At 39.1% G+C, this 22766-nt stretch overlaps 1 protein-coding gene across 3 annotated transcripts in view; it reads right to left on the bottom strand.

The window, feature by feature from the left end:
• Positions 1–22766, bottom strand: part of LOC128689179 (nucleolar protein 16) — an 88246-nt gene that overhangs the window by 40226 nt on the left and 25254 nt on the right. For all 3 annotated transcript variants that reach the window (XM_070087417.1, XM_070087420.1, XM_070087419.1), the window contains exons 3-5: positions 20140–20245; positions 14941–15000; positions 9972–10094 (exon numbers count right to left, since the gene is read on the bottom strand). In XM_070087417.1, coding sequence (XP_069943518.1) covers positions 9972–10094; positions 14941–15000; positions 20140–20245 — 289 coding nt within the window. The remainder of the gene's footprint in view (positions 1–9971; positions 10095–14940; positions 15001–20139; positions 20246–22766) is intronic.

The following is a 22766-nucleotide window of genomic DNA, read 5'->3' as shown; positions in this document are numbered from 1 at the left end:
TTGGTCCATATGTGGTCTATTATGGTTGCACTTGTCTCAGTGAGCCTGGTTGGTCTAGTTATTGTTGGTATGAGAAGTGTGTTGTTCATATTGTTGAAATCAGTTACAGGCTGATCATCTGGTAGGCCAAGGTTGATATTGAAGTCTCCAGTTAAGAGAAGGTGGTGCTTGTTCATTTGTCTGTTTGTTATTAGTGCCTTTAGATTCTCACTGAAATTTGGGATGTTTGTGTGGGGTATCCGGTAAATGCCACCGATTGTTATAGGCGTCTTAAGGTTTTTTACAGTAAAATTAGCAAAAATGTATTCCCCATATTCATCACTCAAGCAAGTGGTGCTAATACAAGATAGTTGGTTAGAGTAATAGATTGCAATACCACCCCCAACTTGGTACGGTCTGCAGTTGTGGATTGCTGTGTATCCTGGTAGTGGGTAGATATCTATTGTGTCCTGCTTAAGCCAGGTCTCAGCAAGAATAATGCAGGAGAAGGGTGTCTTTAGCGACTCATGGAGTGCCAGGAGGTCATCATAGTGTTTGCTTAAGGACCTGATGTTGTAGTTAAGAACTGATAGACTTTGAGCAGTGTTCAGGATAGTGCTGGCTTGTGATGCTGTGTAATAAAGGCAGTTACTTTCCAATAAGTTCTGATTGTGTGTTAGATTATGGAGGTTTAGATCAGGGTCAACGTGATCATTCATCTTTTAGGTTTAAGTAGTGGTTATTTATATCCTGTATTGTGCAGCGAGTTCTAATACTGATATCTGTAGTAGTGGGAAGGTTGGATAAGTATATAGCTAAAGCACTTTGGTCATATAGAGTATAGTCACTAATAAACATAATGAAGTTGAAATTGTCTATGTGTTGTGCTAGAATGAGCTAAAGTATAACTAGGTATAAACTAATACTATAAAAATACAAATTACAAATAGCACTAGACTCACTCTTATAATTGCACTAAGGTCTAATATAATGAATTTGGTGTAGTCTATGTATTAAGCTAGAATGAGCTAAAGTACAACTAGGTATAAACTATTTTTTTTTTTTTTTTTTTTTTTTTTTTTTTTTTTTTTTTTATTATCACACCGGCCGATTCCCACCAAGGCAGGGTGGCCCGAAAAAGAAAAACTTTCACCATCATTCACTCCATCACTGTCTTGCCAGAAGGGTGCTTTACACTACAGTTTTTAAACTGCAACATTAACACCCCTCCTTCAGAGTGCAGGCACTGTACTTCCCATCTCCAGAACTCAAGTCCGGCCTGCCGGTTTCCCTGAATCCCTTCATAAATGTTACTTTGCTCACACTCCAACAGCACGTCAAGTATTAAAAACCATTTGTCTCCATTCACTCCTATCAAACACGCTCACGCATGCCTGCTGGAAGTCCAAGCCCCTCGCACACAAAACCTCCTTTACCCCCTCCCTCCAACCCTTCCTAGGCCGACCCCTACCCCGCCTTCCTTCCACTACAGACTGATACACTCTTGAAGTCATTCTGTTTCGCTCCATTCTCTCTACATGTCCGAACCACCTCAACAACCCTTCCTCAGCCCTCTGGACAACAGTTTTGGTAATCCCGCACCTCCTCCTAACTTCCAAACTACGAATTCTCTGCATTATATTCACACCACACATTGCCCTCAGACATGACATCTCCACTGCCTCCAGCCTTCTCCTCGCTGCAACATTCATCACCCACGCTTCACACCCATATAAGAGCGTTGGTAAAACTATACTCTCATACATTCCCCTCTTTGCCTCCAAGGACAAAGTTCTTTGTCTCCACAGACTCCTAAGTGCACCACTCACTCTTTTTCCCTCATCAATTCTATGATTCACCTCATCTTTCATAGACCCATCCGCTGACACGTCCACTCCCAAATATCTGAATACGTTCACCTCCTCCATACTCTCTCCCTCCAATCTGATATTCAATCTTTCATCACCTAATCTTTTTGTTATCCTCATAACCTTACTCTTTCCTGTATTCACCTTTAATTTTCTTCTTTTGCACACCCTACCAAATTCATCCACCAATCTCTGCAACTTCTCTTCAGAATCTCCCAAGAGCACAGTGTCATCAGCAAAGAGCAGCTGTGACAACTCCCACTTTGTGTGTGATTCTTTATCTTTTAACTCCACGCCTCTTGCCAAGACCCTCGCATTTACTTCTCTTACAACCCCATCTATAAATATATTAAACAACCACGGTGACATCACACATCCTTGTCCAAGGCCTACTTTTACTGGGAAAAAATTTCCCTCTTTCCTACATACTCTAACTTGAGCCTCACTATCCTCGTAAAAACTCTTCACTGCTTTCAGTAACCTACCTCCTACACCATACACTTGCAACATCTGCCACATTGCCCCCCTATCCACCCTGTCATACGCCTTTTCCAAATCCATAAATGCCACAAAGACCTCTTTAGCCTTATCTAAATACTGTTCACTTATATGTTTCACTGTAAACACCTGGTCCACACACCCCCTACCTTTCCTAAAGCCTCCTTGTTCATCTGCTATCCTATTCTCCGTCTTACTCTTAATTCTTTCAATTATAACTCTACCATACACTTTACCAGGTACACTCAACAGACTTATCCCCCTATAATTTTTGCACTCTCTTTTATCCCCTTTGCCTTTATACAAAGGAACTATGCATGCTCTCTGCCAATCCCTAGGTACCTTACCCTCTTCCATACATTTATTAAATAATTGCACCAACCACTCCAAAACTATATCCCCACCTGCTTATAAACTAATAATATAATAATACAAGTTAAAAAGGTACAAGATTCTCACTTGCAATTGCACTAAGGTCTAATATAAGTTGTTAACAAGAACAAGAGTATAACTAGATTGAAATTGACAAGATAAAATACACAAATTTATGTTCCAAAAGAATAAAATAGAAAAATAAAAATGGCAATGACTTGGTTATAATATGATAGTAAGATGGTACAAAGGATAATATAAAGGTTGGAGGTGAATATACAAACTTGAAAATTTGGCAACAAAAGGTTAAGAAAAGTATAAAATAATGATTAATGTACAAAAGTAAAATTGACTGGTAGTAAATATGGAGTTTAATAAAATTTTAGTAAGTAATAATGATTACAAGAAATATAAATAAAAATAAAATGAAAAAAGAAATGTTTATTTCAAGTACTAAATTTTAAGAACAGTTATTTGGATTCAATATTGCACTGGTAGTTATACTAGATCTTAATTGGCAGTACAAGGTATTTAAGAGTAAGGAACTACTCTAAGATAGTAAATGTGGTATTAAAACAGGTTATGGTAATTAAACAAGTAATGGTAATTAAAATAATGCCAAAAATGTTGAGAGTAAATTGTACTGATGGTAAAAAATGGTATTTGATAATAAATTTGGTAAGTAATAGCAATTAATAGTATTTAAAGAAATATGAGGTTGTAATATGGACAGATAAAGTATTAATTAAGCAAATATTTAAAACAATAGTAATTAAGAAAATTATATAACATAAGGTGACTTATGCTTACTAGTAAAATCACATTATTGAGGTAGTTGATTTTTGATTACTAAGAGATTGTACTGTGAAATTTGTACAATAATGGAGCAAAACATACACTACACGTAGGCTTTTAGGTTGGACATTGTTTAGTTATTCTCTGTAAGGTTAATATCCCTGAGAAATCGTGATAGATCATTCTCGTTCGTGATTGTGTACAGTTGACCTACATTTGTTTTCCTAACTAGAATTTTCCCATCCCGTGTGAAGCATTGGTGTATTGTGTCATTATTCTCTTGTTTAAGTTTTCTGACTCTATACAGGAGGTTCCGACGTTTTTTGGTGAGACACTCTTTTATGTATACATGTTTCTTTACTTTAATAAACGTAAAAGTAGGCCTTAGACAAGGATGTGTGATGTCACCGTGGTTGTTTAATATATTTATAGATGAGGTTGTAAGAGAAGTAAATGCGAGGGTCTTGACAAGAGGCGTGGAGTTAAAAGATAAAGAATCACACACAAAGTGGGAGTTGTCACAGCTGCTCTTTGCTGATGACACTGTGCTCTTGGGAGATTCTGAAGAGAAGTTGCAGAGATTGGTGGATGAATTTGGTAGGGTGTGCAAAAGAAGAAAATTAAAGGTGAATACAGGAAAGAGTAAGGTTATGAGGATAACAAAAAGATTAGGTGATGAAAGATTGAATATCAGATTGGAGGGAGAGTGTATGGAGGAGGTGAATGTATTCAGATATTTGGGAGTGGACGTGTCAGCGGATGGGTCAATGAAAGATGAGGTGAATCATAGAATTGATGAGGGAAAAAGAGTGAGTGGTGCACTTAGGAGTCTGTGGAGACAAAGAACTTTGTCCTTGGAGGCAAAGAGGGGAATGTATGAGAGTATAGTTTTACCAACGCTCTTATATGGGTGTGAAGCATGGGTGATGAATGTTGCAGCGAGGAGAAGGCTGGAGGCAGTGGAGATGTCATGTCTGAGGGCAATGTGTGGTGTGAATATAACGCAGAGAATTCGTAGTTTGGAAGTTAGGAGGAGGTGCGGGATTACCAAAACTGTTGTCCAGAGGGCTGAGGAAGGGTTGTTGAGGTGGTTCGGACATGTAGAGAGAATGGAGCGAAACAGAATGACTTCAAGAGTGTATCAGTCTGTAGTGGAAGGAAGGCGGGGTAGGGGCAGGCCTAGGAAAGGTTGGAGAGAGGGGGTAAAGGAGGTTTTGTGTGCGAGGGGCTTGGACTTCCAGCAGGTATGCGTGAGCGTGTTTTATAGGAGTGAATGGAGACAAATGGTTTTTAATACTTGACGTGCTGTTGGAGTGTGAGCAAAGTAACATTTATGAAGGGGTTCAGGGAAACCGGCAGGCCGGACTTGAGTCCTGGAGATGGGAAGTACAGTGCCTGCACTCTGAAGGAGGGGTGTTAATGTTGCAGTTTAAAAACTGTAGTGTAAAGCACCCTTCTGGCAAGACAGTGATGGAGTGAATGATGATGAAAGTTTTTCTTTTTCGGGCCACCCTGCCTTGGTGGGAATCGGCCAGTGTGATAATAATAAAAAATAAAAAAAATAATTAAGTCTTTTTTCATGTCATGTGAGTGGAATCTAAGCATAACACTTTTTCTACCATGGGATCCTAGCAACCTGGCTTCCTTCATTTCTGACTCTGGTACTGTAACTTTTGTTTGGTCCTTAATGATCTGGAGAGTAATTTCTTTACTGTTTGTTTGGTTCATATCACTGGGAAAAAGTGGACTGTTAACTATTACTGCGTCCGATAGTTTATCTTGCTCAGTTTTACCTTCTTGGAGAGCAAAGTAGTCACTGAACTGGTTATCCATGTTGTTCTTCCATTCTTTTACTGCTTCTTCAGCCTTTGTATTAAGAGATATTATTTGTTCTGTATGGCTATCTATGACTGTTTGGATGGTCTTGCCACAGTTAGTCATTCCTGGTGTTAATAACTTTTGCTCAAGACTGAGGATTTTGTTCTCGAGTTGTGTCATCCTGGTGTCTTGTTTTGTTAGCGTCTCTCGAAGATTCATATTTTCAATAACTAAGGTGGAGATGCATGACTTTAGGGTATCTGGATCGTTGGTCATACCTGAGGGACTACTTGGTAGGTTGAATCTGGAGAAGAGAGAGGTGGTAGAGGTGGAGGCAGCCATGTTTGGTGTTATTGTTGTGGTGTCACCCTGGGTGGTGAGAGGGGTGGTAGATGAGCCGGCGTCGTCCTGGGTACACTTGTTGAATAGTCAATTTTTCGGTGTTTTCTTGCTGGCCTTGGTGCTGTTTCCTCTGAGATTACGCCTCATAATACTACAGGAATTGTTGTAGTTAAGAAGAAGTTGTAGTTATACAAAGCTGAGGGTTACGTTATTTGGCTGGCAGCGGGGTGTTGCTTTGGGTTTGAGGGAAGTCTTCCTTTGATCTCTATGATTTTTGATTTGTAGGTTTCACTGTTGGTAATCTTTGGTCATTCTGGGTGCTATGTTGGGTAGTGCAGTTTTGCTTGCAACTAGGTCATCATAGGAGCATTGGTGGCTCTGGTTGTTGGAGAAAAGTACGGAGCTTGGAGGTCGCTGCTGTTGCTGCCGCTGCTGCCGTTAAGAGCAGGTAGGATAATTTACTTTGAATTTAAAATTGTTTCAATTTCATTATTGCATATTGCTGATGATTGCTACACCATTTACTCACTACTTCAAACTTATAAATGTTTTAATCTCATTGTTTTAAAATGTACTAAATTGTAATACTTCATATTGCAAATTGTTTTAATCTGTCCTACATTATAATACTGTACTTTTTATAAACTGTATCAAAACTGTAATTATTCTATACCGAACTACTCTACTACATTTATTAAAGCCATACAGTATTACCTAATAGAATACTCAATTCTCTTGTGCTCATTGTAACTCGAGTAATGATCAGATGAACTGTTAGTGCTTTATTAATCTTAAGTTAATTTTAAGTTTGTCCGAAATGCTCTGCATATAAAGGGGCTTTTGGCATGAACACCCAACTATTATATTCCTTTGTACAACCATGTATCACGTCAAAATAAAAATTATTATTGGTAGGATTACTGGTCTCTTTTTAAGGCTCATAAACATGCAAGGCTGCAGGTATGTCTTGTAACTTCTACTTATACCTTCTACTTATATCTCCACTGCCTCCAACCGCCTCCTCACTGCTGCATTCACAACCCAAGCTTCACACCCATATAAGAGTGTTGGTACTACTATACTTTCATACATTCCCTTCTTTGCCTCCATAGATAACGTTTTTTGTCTCCACATATACCTCAAAGCACCACTCCCCTTTTTTCCCTCATCAATTCTATGATTAACCTCATCCTTCATAAATCCATCCGCCGACACGTCAACTCTCAAGTATCTGAAATCATTCACTTCTTCCATACTCCTCCTCCCCAATTTAATATCCAATTTTTCTTTATCTAAATCATTTGATACCCTCATCACCTTACTCTCTTCTATGTTCACTTTCAACTTTCTACCTTTACACACACTCCAAAACTCATCCACTAACCTTTGCAGTTTTTCTTTAGAATCTCCCATAAGCACAGTATCATCAGCAAAAAGCAACTGTGACAATTCCCATTTTGTATTTAATTCCCCATAATTTAATCCCACCCCTCTCCTGAACACCCTAGCATTTTACTTCTTTTACAACCTCATCTATAAATATATTAAACCACCATGGTGACATTACACATCCCTGTCTAAAACCACTTTTACTGGGAAGTAGTCTCCCTCTCTTCTACACACCCTAACCTGAGCCTCACTATCCTCATAAAAACTCTTTACAGCACTTAGTAACTTACCACCTATTCCATATACTTGCAACATCTGTCACATTGCTCCCCTATCCACTCTATCATATGCCTTTTCTAAATCCATAAATGCAATAAAAACTTCCCTACCTTTATCTAAATACTGTTCACATATATGCTTCAACGTAAACACTTGATCTACACATTCCCTACCCACTCTGAAACCTCCTTGCTCATCCGCATTCCTACATTCCGTCTTACCTCTAATTCTTTCAATTATAACCCTAACGTACACTTTTCCTGGTATACTCAGTAAACTACTACTTCTTCTTCAACACACCGGCTGTATCCCACTGAAACGGGGTGGCCCAAAAGGAAAAACAAAAGTTTCTCCTTTTACATTTAGTAATATATACAGGAGAAGGGGTTACTAACCTCTTGCTCCCGGCATTTTAGTCGCCTCTTACGACACGCATGGCTTACAGAGGAAGAATTCTGTTCCACTTCCCCATGGAGACTCGGTAAACTTATTCCTCTATAATTTTTACAATCTCTTCTGTCCCCCTTCCCTTTATATAAAGGGACTATACATGCTCTCCGCCAATCCCTAGGTACCTTCCCCTCTTTCATACATTTATTAAACAAAAATACCAACCACTCCAACACTATATCCCCCCTTGCTTTTAACATTTCTGTCATGATCCTATCAGTTCCAGCTGCTTTACCCCCATTTCATTCTATGTAATGCCTCACACACCTCCCCCACACTCACATCCTGTTCTTCTTCACTCCTAAAAGATGGAATACCTCCCTGGCCAGTGCATGAAATTACCGCTTCCCTTTCTTCATTGACATTTAAAAGTTCCTCAAAATATTCTCGCCATCTACCCAAAACCTCCATCTCCCCATCTACTAACTCCCCTACTCTGTTTTTAGCTGATAAATCCATTCATTCTCTAGGCTTTCTTAACTTGTTTAACTCACTCCAAAATTTCTTCTTATTTTCACTAAAATTCCTTGACAGTGCCTCTCCCACTCTATCATCTGCTCTCCTTTTGAACTCTCACCACTCTCTTCACCTTTCTTTTACTCTCCATATACTCTCCTCTTCTTATAACGCTTCTGCTTTGTAAAAACCTCTCATAAGCTAACTTTTTCTCTTTTATCACACCCTTTACTTCATCATTCCACCAATTACTCCTCTTTACTCCTGCACCCACCCTCCTATAACCACACACATCTGCCCCACATTCTAATACTGCATTTTTAAAACTATTCCAACCCTCTTCAACCCCCCACTACTCATACTTGCACCAGCCAACCTTTCTGCCAATAGTTGCTTATATCTCACCTGAACTTCCTCCTCCCTTAGTTTATACACGTTCACCTTCCTCTTTCTTCTTGTTGCCAATTTCCTCTTTTCCCATCTACCTCTTACTCTAACTGTAGCTACAACTAAATAATGATCCAATATATCAGTTGCCCCTCTATAAACGTGTACATCCTGGAGCCTACCCATCAACCTTTTATCCACCAATACATAATCTAACTACTTTCATTACGTGCTATATCATACCTTGTATATTTATTTATCCTCTTCTTCATAAAATATGTATTACTTATTACCAAACCTCTTTCTACACATAGCTCAATTAAAGGCTCCCCATTTTCATTTACCCCTGGCACCCAAAATTTACCTACTACTCCCTCCACAACATTTTTGCCCACTTTAGCACTGAAATCCCCAACCATCATTACTCTCACACTTGGTTCAAAACTCCCCACGCATTCACTCAACATTTCCCAAAATCTCTCTCTCTCTACACTTCTCTCTTCTCCAGGTGCATATATGCTTATTATAACCCACTTTTCACATCCAACCTTTATTTTACTCCACATAATCCTTGAATTAATACATTTATAGTCCCTCTTTTCCTGCCATAACTTATCCTTCAACATTATTGCTACTCCTTCTTTAGCTTTAACTCTATTTGAAACCCCTGGCCTAATCCCATTTATTCCTCTCCACTGAAACTCTCACACCCCCTTCAGCTTTGTTTCACTTAAAGCCAGGGCATCCAGCTTCTTCTCATTCATAACATCCACAATCATCTCTTTCTTATCATTTGCACAACATCCACGCACATTCAGACTTCCCACTTTAACAATTTTCTTCTTATTCTTTTTAGTAATTAATACACACCCCTCTGGGTTTTCTTTTATTTTATTACTAGTTCTCATTCTTGTTTATTTCCTGTTATCTCCATGGAAAAGTGGAACAGAATTCTTCCTCCGTAAGCCATGCGTGTTGTAAGAAGCGACTAAAATGCTGGGAACAAGGGGCTAGTAACCCCTTCTCCTGTATAAATTACTAAATTGAAAAAGAGAAACATTTGTTTTTCTTTTTGGGCCACCCTGCCTCGGTGGGGTACAGCCAGTTTGTTGGAAAAAACAAAAAAACTGAGAAAAATCATAATTTGGCAGAACTGAAGGTTTGCATCCACTTGCTGGATGCAAACCTTCAATTCTGTAGATGTGTAAAACATTTTTAAGTCTTCGTGTTACATTCATATGACAGGATAGTCGCTGTTCATAGCACAATCTTTTCAAAATAACTATTCCCTTAACAACCTGCAACAGAATAAATACGGAAATACACATATGCATTTACCTTGTAATCATCCCCATACTTGTCCAGCATAGCAGTAGCATATTTCACCTGAGCATTTGTCAGACGTACACTAAAACGTTCTTTCTGGTTATCTTGATTAACTGTCTCCTCCAGCTGCCGTACCTGGGTAAGTGGAAATTACACGTATAAGACTAACACATGTAGATTAAAAGAAAATATAATCATGACAAAATGTACTTACAATTTTCATGGATTCATATATGCTGCCTGCTGCTACTGTAGGCCTCAGCTAAACTGTTTGGGGTCACCTAACACCTCATGCCTGGGGAAGAAAATCTATACACCCAGGTGGGTCCATGTGATGCACCATGGGAAACACTACCTTTGCAGCACACCAAGACTTGTTTTACCATCACCAGTGAATGTTCCTGCCAGCAAATAGGGTGTAGAAATGCCTTTATTATAATTTCAGTCAAAAGACACACCAGCATGTCAATTTTCATTCCAGGATAACCCAATAAAGTCAAACAATGTGACTATTTCCATGTTTTGAGGAACTTCATGCCCATAAAACAAATGTAATAGCATAAGATTTCCTTATATGTATATATTGCTAGAAGATAAAATAAAATTCAAAAGAACTAAGATAAAAAAAAAAAAATTTCACCTATTTACAGTAGTCCCCAGAAGTTTGCGGAGGTTACGTTCCAAGACCACCCATAAATTTGGAAAAACCGCAAATTCTGAACATGGTAAAAAATGCCTATAAATGCCTATTTTTACAGTTTAAACCATAAATATGCCCCCCAAAACACTTTATTTTAACCCTTAAACTGTCCAAGCAGATCTACGTTCACATGCATAGTGCTCCAAAAGTAGATCTACTTTTTTTTTTTACATACAGTGGTCCCTCGATAATCGTAGGGCTCGAGAGTAGTAATTTTCGAAAATCGTAGCGATCTTTTCGTAAAAACATGGGCTCGCTAATCATAGATTAACTCGCGAATAGTCATTCGTCCGGGGCACATACTCACGCTCTGAGCTGGGGCGGCCTCCCTTCCCAGCCAGTGTGGAACGAACGAAATATTCTAGGTAAGACCCCAGAGGGGTGAGGGGGAAGATTGGATAGACGAAGACTAGATCTTGAGAGGAGTGTCCTTAGTCTTAGAGAAAGAGCCAGGGCTTGACCCAGCAGCAGAGCTGAACATGAAGGAGTTTGCAAGAAGGAGCTTGAGAGTCAGGATACACGGGCAAGCTTGATCGATGACTCGGGAGCACTGCAGTGTGCATCCCATCAACGGGTGGTGTTGACGGGCGTGAGGCGAGAGGCGGGCTAGAGGCAGCAGCTAGTGATGACGTGACTTCTTATGTGCGATCTATTAACCAGTGTGGCATTGTTTACCGGTGAGCAACGGTCCCCTCACTTGCTCATACGAAATATTTCATAATATTCCATTCATTTTAGTGCTTGCAAGTACTAAATAAGCTACCATGGCTCCAAAGAAAGCTCCTAGTGCCAAGCCTTTGGTAAAGAAGGTGAGAAATACGACTGAATTTAAGAAAAACATCATTGAACAATATGAAAGTGGTGTACATATGGCCGAACTGGCCAGGATGTATAACAAACCCCATACAGCCATAGCTTCCATTGTGGCCAAGAAAAAGGAAATCAAGGACGCTATTGTTGCAAAGGGGCTAAATATGCTGACAAAAATGAGATCACCAGTACTCGAAGAGGTTGAGAAGTTATTATTGGTGTGGATAAACGAGAAACAATTAGCAGAAGACAATATTATGACGTCGATTATTTGTGAAAAGGCTAGGCAGTTGCATGACGATCTGGTAAAGAAATTGCCTGCAACTAGTGGTGATGTGAGTGAATTTAAGGCCAGCAAAGGTTGGTTTGAGAGATTTAAGAACTGTAGTGGCATACACAGTGTGGTAAGGCATGGTGAGGCTGCCAGTTCGGACCACAAAGTGGCTGAAAAATATGTGCATGAATTCAAGGAGTACATAGAGGCTGAAGGACTGAAACCTGAACAAGTGTTCAACTGTGACAAAACAGGCCTCTTTTGAAAGAAAATGTCAAAGAGGACCTACATTACTCAGGAGGAAAAGGCACTGCCAGGACACAAGCCTATGAAAGACAGGCTGACGCTCATGTTCTGTGCTAATGCTAGTGGGGATTTCAGAGTGAAGCCGTTACTAGTGTACCATTCTGAAAATCCCAGAGTGTTCAGGAAAAGCAATGCTATGAAGAGTAAATTGTGTGTGTTTTGGAAATCTAATAGTAAGGCATGGGTCACTAGGGAAATTTTCGTCGAGTGGTTCAATTAAATGTTTGGCCCTAGAGTGAAGAAGTACCTCCTGGAAAAGAAATTGGATCTCAAGTGCCTCCTAGTAATGGACAATGCACCTGCTCATCCTCCAAACTTGGATGACCTAATTTTCGAGGAGTTTGGGTTCATCACGTTAAGTTCTTGCCCCCGAATACCACTCCTCTCCTCCAGCCCATGGATCAGCAGGTCATTGCAAACTTGAAAAAACTCTACACCAAAGCAATGTTTCAAAAGTGCTTGAATGTGACCTCAGACACTCACTTGACCCTAAGAGATTTTTGGAGAGAACACTTCAGCAACCTCCATTGCATAACCCTTATAGGTATGGCTTGGGAGGGAGTGACTACCAGAACTTTGAACTCTGCCTGGAGAAACTTGTGGCCAGATTGTGTCAACAAGAGGGATTTTGAAGGGTTTGGGGCTGACCCTGATGAGCCTATGCCTGTTGTTAAATCTATTGTGGCACTGGGGAGTTCCATGGGGTTGGATGTGAGTTTGGAGGATGTGGAAGAGTTGGTGGAAGACCACAACAAAGAGCTCACCACTGAGGAACTGCAAGAGCTTCAGCACGAAAAGCAACAGATCGAAACTCAGAATCTTGCTGCAGAGGAGGAGGAAGAGAGATGGAAGAAGTTGCCTTCTTCAGAAATTAGGGAGATTTTTGAAATGTGGGGTAAGATGGAAAGATTTATGGAGAAGCATCACCCTGACAAGGCTGTTGCAAGCCATGATGGCAACATGTACAGTGACAAAGTCTTGGCCCATTTTAGGGAAGTGTTAAAGAGACCCCAGAAACAGTTATTTTGCGAGACAGGACTCCAGTGACTCTCAAGGTGGTCCTAGTGGCATTAAGAAACAGAGAAGAGAAGTAACCCCAGAAAAGCAATTGGTACCTGAGGTGTTGATGGAAGGGGATTCCCCTTCCAAACTGTAAATAATCCAATCTCTCTCCTCCTACAGTCTTCTATACACTAAGAAGAATCGTCAATAAAGGTAAGCGTTATGCTGTTAATGTTTCATTCATCATGTTCCATTGTATTGTTTATGTACTACATCTATATTTCATGTAATAAATATTTTTGTTTTAGTACTTCTGGGTGTCAGGAACGAATTAATTGTATTTACGTACATTATTTCTTATGGAGAAAATTGATTCGAAATCGTAGATTTCGATAATAGTAACACTTCCAGGAACGGATTAATTACGAAAAACGAGGGACCACTGTATTTTCAATAATAAAAAAAAAAAAAATAGATCAAAGTTTTTTTTTAAACTTTTTCAAATGTAAAAAAAAAAATATCTACTTTTTTTATACTTTCAAATGTTGAAAAAACGCAGATCTACGTTTGGACAGTTTAAGGGTTAATTACTAACTCAGCTTCATACACGACCCTGAAAAAAAAAAATGTAAAGATAAACCCATATACAGTGGAACCTCAAATTTCTAACGTATTGCTTATCGAACTCTTCGAAAATAGAACCCTTTTTTCGAACCAACTTTGTCCCAATTATTGAACTCGCCCCTATTTTCGAACCGCTGGGTACCAGACCTGTCCGGTTTTGTTGATGCTTGAGTGAACACTGACCTGCGCTCTCATTCAAACATTTTACGATTATTTCATGTTTAGTGCTTATGGGGCTGTGAAATATGCTACAATGGGCCCAAAGAAACTTGCTAGTGATACCCCTGTGTTAAAGAAAGTGAGAAACACCATAGATGTGAAGAAGAAAATAATACAGAAGTGGAATGATGTCCAAATGTTTGTGGAGAAGTACCACCCTGAGCAAGCTGAAACAAGCCATCTTTGCAACAAGCTCAGTGACAGAACCATGTCCCATTTTAGGGAAATCTTAAAGAGGCACCAGAAACAGAGGACTGTGGACAGTTATTTTGCAAGACAGGGGTCCAGTGACTCTCAAGCTGGTCCTAGTGGCATTAAAAGACAGAGAAGGGAAGTAACCCCACACCAATCTTCAATAAAGGTAAGTAAAATGTTATTTTTTTTATTTTTTTTTCAACAAGTCGGTCGTCTCCCACCGAGGTAGGGTGACCCAAAAAAGAAAGAAAATCCCCAAAAAGAAAATACTTTCATCATCATTCAACACTTTCACCACACTCACACATTATCACTGCTTTTGCAGAGGTGCTCAGAATACAACAGTTTAGAAGCATATACGTATAAAGATACACAACATATCCCTCCAAACTGCCAATATCCCAAACCCCTCCTTTAAAGTGCAGGCATTGTACTTCCCATTTCCAGGACTCAAGTCCGACTATATGAAAATAACCGGTTTCCCTGAATCCCTTCACTAAATATTACCCTGCTCACACTCCAACAGATCGTCAGGTCCCAAGTATCATTCGTCTCCATTCACTCCTATCTAACACGCTCATGCACGCTTGCTGGAAGTCATATGTTATATGTTATAAGTTATATGTTTATTTAAATCTATTAATACATAATTGAACACTATACAGTGGACCCCCGGTTTACGATATTATTTCATTCCAGAAGTATGTTCAGGTGCCATTACTGAACAAATTTGTTCCTATAAAAAAAAAAAGTCTGAACAAGTTATTTGCATCTTAATAACAAATAAGGAACAAACCGTCAGAATCTGAAGACTATCAGGTATGACAAATAAAATTATCACTTTCACTTACCACTTCTGTTGGTTTCTCCTTTTTCTTCACTTGCACTACACCATTCTTTCTTCCTTGTCTCTGTAAGATTTTAATTATATAAGAATCTGTGTATCAAACAATTGGCATGCAATAATATCTTTCCTTAGCATAGAGATAAAAGTTACCTTTATATTCATGTAAAATATTTGTCAAATAACTAAGTTAACATTCAAGTAAATCACTGGAGTTAAAGCAAATATTACACCTTCATAAATAGTAGTGTTGAATGTATTGCTTGGAAAGTAAATTCATTAAAATTGCATTTATGACTAAATCATAAACTGTAATGGCTGTATAGTACATGAAGTGTCAACTTTAGCACAACTTGTATACAGTGGCAGGTATTAATGACAAATATGGTAGAAAGCCACTTGGTGCATAACAAATCTTGATCATCAATAATGTTTTGCTTTCGATAGAGCTTTATCACATCAACTAGAAAAAAAAACAGTAGCTTACAAATGCATCAAAATACAGGATGAGTGGAAGATTCTTAGTCATAAATCTTGACAGCAATCTAAAATTCCTAGGCATACAGCTTGGCAGCAAGCTAAAATTTCTAGCACATTTCTAAGAAAATTTTCAAAACAGTAGGCATACTCTCAAAATCAGGCTACAATTATATCAACCTTCATTACTCTATATTTTCTAGTCTATCCTTACCTCACCTATGGCATATATGCAGGGAAAGTACTGTCATCCAAGGCACAGTACTTACCCCACTTCTCTTCCTCATTCTCATTTCTGACATAGAAGGGATATAAATCATAGTATCCTTTGCAGATGATGCTAGAATTCATACGACAGGTCCAAGTCACTTGGACCTGCCTTGCATGGGGCAGTAGGCCTGTTGCAGTGTTCCTTCTTTCTTATGTTCTTATGACAGTGGCATCCAAGGAAGACACAGCGAGCCTCAAAACTGATATCAACCAAATTTTCCAGTGGGCTACTGACAACAATCAGGGCAAATTTCATTTACTATGTCATGGAAGAATAAAGAAATTAAAAACGAGATTGGAGCACAAGACAAACTCAAACCCTCCAACAGAACCTAAGTCACATGTGAGAGACCTTGTAGTTATGTCAGAAAAATCTCAAATTCTAGAAGCATAACAATGTTGTGACTGCAACTGAAAGAAAAATAATAGACTGGATAACTAAAACCTTCAAAATAAGACAAACTAAGCCAATGATGATACTCTAAGTTCTCTCTATAGGATGGAACACTGATGTGTCCTAACAGCTTTGCAAAATTGCTGAGTAGGAAAATGTAAAGAGAATCTTCACAGCTCATACAAACTCAATGAAACACCTACATTAATGGGAGTACTTAAGTTCCTAGAACTGTACACCTTAGAATGTAAGCAATAAAGATACATTAAAATGTACACCTAGAAGATACTAGAGACTGGTCCCAAACCTGGGCACTGAAATTACTACTACCTGCCCCCACCCTCCTATAACCACAAACTTCTGCCCCACATTCTAATACTGCATTTTTAAAACTATTCCAACCCCCCCTACTACTCATCTTTGCACTAGCCCACCTTTCTGCCAACAGTCGCTTATATCTCCCCCGAACTTCCTCTTCCCTTAGTTTATACACTTTCACCTCCCTCTTACTTGTTGTTGCCACCTTCCTCTTTTCCCATCTACCTCTTACTCAAACTGTAGCTACAACTAAATAATGATCCGATATATCAGTTGCCCCTCTATAAACATGTACATCCTGGAGCCTACCCATCAACCTTTTATCCACCAATACATAATCTAACAAACTACTTTCATTACGTGCTACATCATGCCTTGTATATTTATTTATCCTCTTTTTCATAAAATATGTATTACTTATTACCAAATCTCTTTCTACACATAGCTCAATTAAAGGCTTCCCATTTACATTTACCCCTGGCACCCCAAATTTACCTACTACTCCCTCCATAACATTTTTACCCACTTTAGCATTGAAATCCCCAACCACCATTACTCTCACACTTGATTCAAAGTTCCCCACGCATTCACTCAACATTTCCCAAAATCTCTCTCTCTCCTCTACACCTCTTTCTTCTCCAGGTGCATACACGCTTACTATAACCCACTTTTCACATCCAATCTTTATTTTACTCCACATAATCCTTGAATTAATACATTTATAGTCCCTCTTTTCCTGCCATAGCTTATCCTTCAACATTATTGCTACTCCTTCTTTAGCTCTAACTCTATTTGAAACCCCTGACCTAATCCCATTTATTCCTCTCTATTGAAACTCTCCCACCCCCTTCAGCTTCGTTTCACTTAAAGCCAGAACATCCAGCTTCTTCTCATTCATAACATCCACAATCATCTCTTTCTTATCATTTGCACAACATCCATGCACATTCAGACTTCCCACTTTGACAATTTTCTTCTTCTTTTTAGTAATCTTTACAGGAAAAGGGGTTACTAGCCCATTGTTCCCGGCATTTTAGTTGACTTTTACAACACGCATGGCTTACGGAGGAAAGATTCTTATTCCACTTCCCCATGGATATAAAAGGAAAAGTAATAAGACCAAGAACTATTAAGATAAAATCAAAGAAAACTCAGATGAGTGTGCACAAATAAACGTGTACATGTATGTGTAGTGTGACCTAAGTGTAAGTAGAAGTAGCAAGACATACCTGTAATCTTGCATATTTATGAGACAGACACCAGCAATCCTACCATCATGTAAAACAATTACAGGCTTTTGTTTTACGTTCACTTGGCAGGACGGTAGTACCTCCATGGGTGGTTGCTGTCTACCAACCTACTGCCATTATTAAACAAAAATACCAACCACTCCAACACTATATCCCCCCTTGCTTTTAACATTTCTGTCATGATCCCGTCAGTTCCAGCTGCTGTACCCCCTTTCATTCTATGTAATGCCTCACACACCTCCCCCACACTCACATCCTGTTCTTCTTCACTCCTAAAAGATGGCATACCTCCTTGACCAGTGCATGAAATTACTGCCTCCCTTTCTTCTTTGGCATTTACAAGTTCCTCAAAATATTCTCGCCATCTACCCAATACCTTCATCTCCCCATCTACTAACTCCCCTACTCTGTTTTTAACTGACAAATCCATTTGTTCCCTAGGCTTTCTTAACTTGCTTAACTCACTCCAAAATTTTTTCTTTTTTTTTTTTCATTAAAATTTCTCGACAGTGCTTCTCCCACTCTATCATCTGCTCTCCTTTTGCACTCTCTCACCACTCTCTTCACCTTTCTTTTGCTCTCCATATACTCTACTCTTCTTATAACACTTCTGCTTTGTAAAAACCTCTCATAAGCTAACTTTTTCTCTCTTATCGCACCCTTTACTTTATCATTCCACCAATCACTCCTCTTTCCTCCTGCACCCACCATCCTATAACCACAAACTTCTGCCCCACATTCTAATACTGCATTTTTAAAACTATTCCAACCCTCTTCAGCCCCCCCACTACTCATCCTTGCTCTAGTCCACCTTTCTGCCAATATTTGCTTATATCTCACCCGAACTTCCTCCTCCCTTAGTTTATACACTTTCACCTCCCTCTTACTTCTTGTTGCCATTTTCCTCTTTTCCCATCTACCTCTTACTCTAACTGTAGCTACAACTAAATAATGATCCAATATATCAGTTGCCCCTCTATAAACGTGTACATCCTGGAGCCTACCCATCAACCTTTTATCCACCAATACATAATCTAACCAACTACGTACTTTCATTATGTGCTATATCATACCTTGTATATTTATCCTCTTCTTCATAAAATATGTATTACTTATTACCAAACCTCTTTCTACACATCTCTCAATTAAAGGCTCCCCATTTTCATTTACCCCTGGCACCCAAAATTTACCTACTACTCCCTCCACAACATTTTTGCCCACTTTAGCATTGAAATCCCCAACCACCATTACTCTCACACTTGGTTCAACACTCCCCACGCATTCACTCAACATTTCCCAAAATCTCTCTCTCTCTCCTCTACACTTCTCTCTTCTCCAGGTGCATATATGCTTACTATAACCCACTTTTCACATCCAACCTTTATTTTACTCCACATAATCCTTGAATTAATACATTTATAGTCCCTCTTTTCCTGCCATAACTTATCCTTCAACATTATTGCTACTCCTTCTTTAGCACTAACTCTATTTGAAACACCTGACCTAATCCCATTTATTCCTCTCCACTGAAACTCTCCTACCCCCTTCAGCTTTGTTTCACTTAAAGCCAGGACATCCAGCTTCTTCTCATTCATAAGATTCACAATCATCTCTTTCTTATCATTTGCACAACATCCACGCACATTCAGACTTCCCACTTTGACAATTTTTTTCTTCTTATTCTTTTTAGTAATTACAGGAAAAGGGGTTACTAGCCCATTGTTCCTAGCATTTTAATTGACTTTTACAACATGCATGGCTTACGGAGGATTCTAATTCCACTTCCCCATGGATATAAAAGGAAAAGTAATAAGACCAAGAACTATTAAGATAAAATCAAAGAAAACTCAGATGAATGTGTATAAATAAACATGTACATGTATGTGTAGTGTGACCTAAGTGTAAGTAGAAGTAGCAAGACATACCTGAAATCTTGCATGTTTCTTCTTCTTTCTTTCAACACACCAGCCGTATCCCACCGAGGCAGGGTTTACCTGGAGAGACCTGGAGAGAGTTCCGGGGGTCAACGCCCCCGCGGCCCAGTCTGTGACCAGGGTGGCCCAAAAGGAAAAACTAAAGTTTCTCCTTTTACATTTAGTAATATATACAGGAGAAGAGGTTACTAGCCCCTTGCTCCCGGCATTTTAGTTACCTCCTACAACACGCATGGCTTATGGAGGAAGAATTCTGTTCCACTTCCCCATGGAGGTAAGAGAAAATAAACAACAAGAACAAGAACTAGTAAGAAAATATTAGAAAACCCAGAGGGGTGTGTATATATATGCTTGTACATGTATGTGTAGTGTGACCTAAGTGTAAGTAGAAGTAGCAAGACATACCTGAAATCTTGCATGTTTATGAGGCAGAAAAAAGCACCAGCAATCCTACCATCATGTAAAACAATTACAGGTTTCCGGTTTACACTCACTTGGCAGGACGGTAGTACCTCCCTGGGCGGTACATAAGAACCTTAATAATGAGAGAGACTGTAACTCACCTGACTGGTTATTGGCAGAGCTCTGTCCAGGTGATAGACAAGTCCCATGTTGGTTATGTTTGTAGGTGCTGGTTTAGATGCATCCCACGCTTTCTTAACTGGCAAACTGAAATACAATTTTTTTTTAAAAACATCAATAATTCAAATTTAAAGGTTGTACATGCAAGAAATTAAACATCCTTAGAGTAATGTATGCTCTCAAGTGAAGACAAAAATTCTATGAACAAAGTTTTTGGCTAAAATAAATAGGGGGTTCATGCATTCATGGGTAATATTGCTGAAGGACTGAAATCTGTATATTGTGATCCATATGAGTATGAATGTTATATGTACAGTAGGGCCCCACTCATACGGCAGGTTAGGCTCCAGGCTACCGCTGGAAAGTGGACATCGTCGGAAAGCACAACACCATTTTTTCCACTTATAAATACATCTAAATGCCAGATAAGTTTACACAAACATATATTAACCCTTTGACTGTTTACGTCGTATATATTCATCTTACGCGCCACTGTTTCTGATGTATTAATACGCACGTGTAAATTCTAGTGGCTTCAAATCAAGCGGGAGAAAGCTAGTAGGCCCACATGTGAGAGAATGGGTTTGTGCATGCAGCACGCAGTGCATAATGAGAAAAAAACTGACCGTTTTTTTGGATTAAAACGCTGACTGACGTGCATTTTCGTGTAGTATTTATCGTTGTATTCTCGTTTTCATGGTCTCAGGTGATAAAATTGAAAACATATTACAGAAATAGAGATGATTTTGATTACTTTCACAATGAAAACAATCTTGAAATTGAGCTCAAAGTAGCAGAAATGTTCGATTTTTACCAATGTTCAGGAGTAAGCAAATCACACCACATGTCCAATACATGTCAACTGGGGAGTCTAATATTCTTTCACTAGTGCACTGATATTATTTATATCATTTTTACAATAATGTAGTAGTCTGCATAACAGTAAATCTTGTATTTTTTTGTATGAATAAAAATCAAAATAGAAAGCAATAGTAATATAAGAGGGACCTAGAGACATGACTAATGAACAGAGGTTATGTTATTTTAGTGCCAAGAATGTCTACATTGTTTATTCTGGACCCTATTTTGAAATCGGCATCTTTTTTAATTTGCGTGAAATTGGCCAAATTGCCAATTTTTGACCACTTTATTGGGTAGTTCAAATCGGTAAATGGGTGGTTTCTTGTACTCAACTGATAGATAAAATGGAGTTCTAAAGAAATAGCTATGAGTTTGGTCAACTGGAACAACGGAACTGACTAAAAACAGGGCTCAAAGTCGGCAAAATCACCGATACGTATATGTCGCCGAGACCGCTAACTTCGCGGGAGTGTAATTCCGTGAGTTTTTGACCAAACTTCATACTTTTGGTGTCATTACCATAGGAAAAAGATTCTCTATCATTTCATAAGAAAAAATAATTTTTTTTTTCCAAAAATTTATCGACATAGAATGACAGTTTCAGAAAGGGGCTTGCGACAGTCAAAGGGTTAAGTTAGCAATACACACACAGTACATTCATTACTTACTTTAAAATATTTGTAGTCTTAATGTAGGGTGAGAGGCAAGTAGTATTTATTTGTAGGAAGTCAGGTATAGGAGGTATGGTAGACAGCCAGGACACCCCACCCACACATAATATATTATGACATTTAACTCCTTAACTGAACAAACATAGATCTACATTGTTACCACCAGCGCTCCAAACGTAGATCAACGTTTTATTTTTCCTGCCTCCAAATTTGGTACGATTGGCCTGAGATGCCTGATCAGTATAGAATGGGTCTTAATACTCGGTGTCAGCAGTATTAAAAAAATCTGGGACCACTACCTTGTGGGAGCATGTTCGGCAGGCTAGCTGGATGGGTGGCCAGTTGGCTGGCCAGTTGCTGGCCAGTTGGCTGGCTGACTGACTGGCTGGCTGATTGACTTTGATTGTCTGTCTGTCTGTCTCCGTCTCTGTCTGTCCCCATCTCAGTCTCTGTCCCCATCTCGGTCTCTGTCCATCCCTGTCTCTATCCATCCCTGTCTCTATCCATCCCTACCTCTGTCTATCCCTGTCTCACAGGTACACAAATACAATTATTCAGTGTAAGTTACCTAGGGTAACCCCCCAAAAATCCAGACAAAGTGTTATACAGTGCTTGTATATATAAGGCATAATAAGCATGACTGGCAAGTAATACACATTTTCACATGTTCAGGAGGACCTAGTAGCAATCAGTGAAGAGGCAATGCTAGGAGCTATGTCTCAACCCCTGCAACCACAAGTGAGTACAAACAGGTGAGTAGAGAGAGATAAGAAGACAGATAAACAGAGACAGAGCTAGACAGACAGTGACAGATACACAGACAGACAGACAGCGACAGATATGTTTGAGTGTAACAATGAAAACAAAGCCAAGGTAGTGCACAATCATCAGATGTCACTCCACTGCTGCACTGTCAGCATAGGAGTGACACTCTTCTTACACCACACTTCAAGGAGTTTCATATATACTCCAGCATGTCTAAAACATTGCTGGGACCTATAAATACTTTCTATATATTTCTAGACAATAGTATGTGACCAAGGCAGATGAAAATGTTCACCTATCAGTGTGTTTGT

This window comes from Cherax quadricarinatus, chromosome 21 (genome assembly GCF_038502225.1).
Source record: "Cherax quadricarinatus isolate ZL_2023a chromosome 21, ASM3850222v1, whole genome shotgun sequence".
NCBI classification, from domain to species: Eukaryota; Metazoa; Arthropoda; class Malacostraca; order Decapoda; family Parastacidae; genus Cherax; species Cherax quadricarinatus.
Note: the sequence above shows the minus strand (reverse complement) of the source record. Positions and strands in the feature narration are given on the sequence as shown.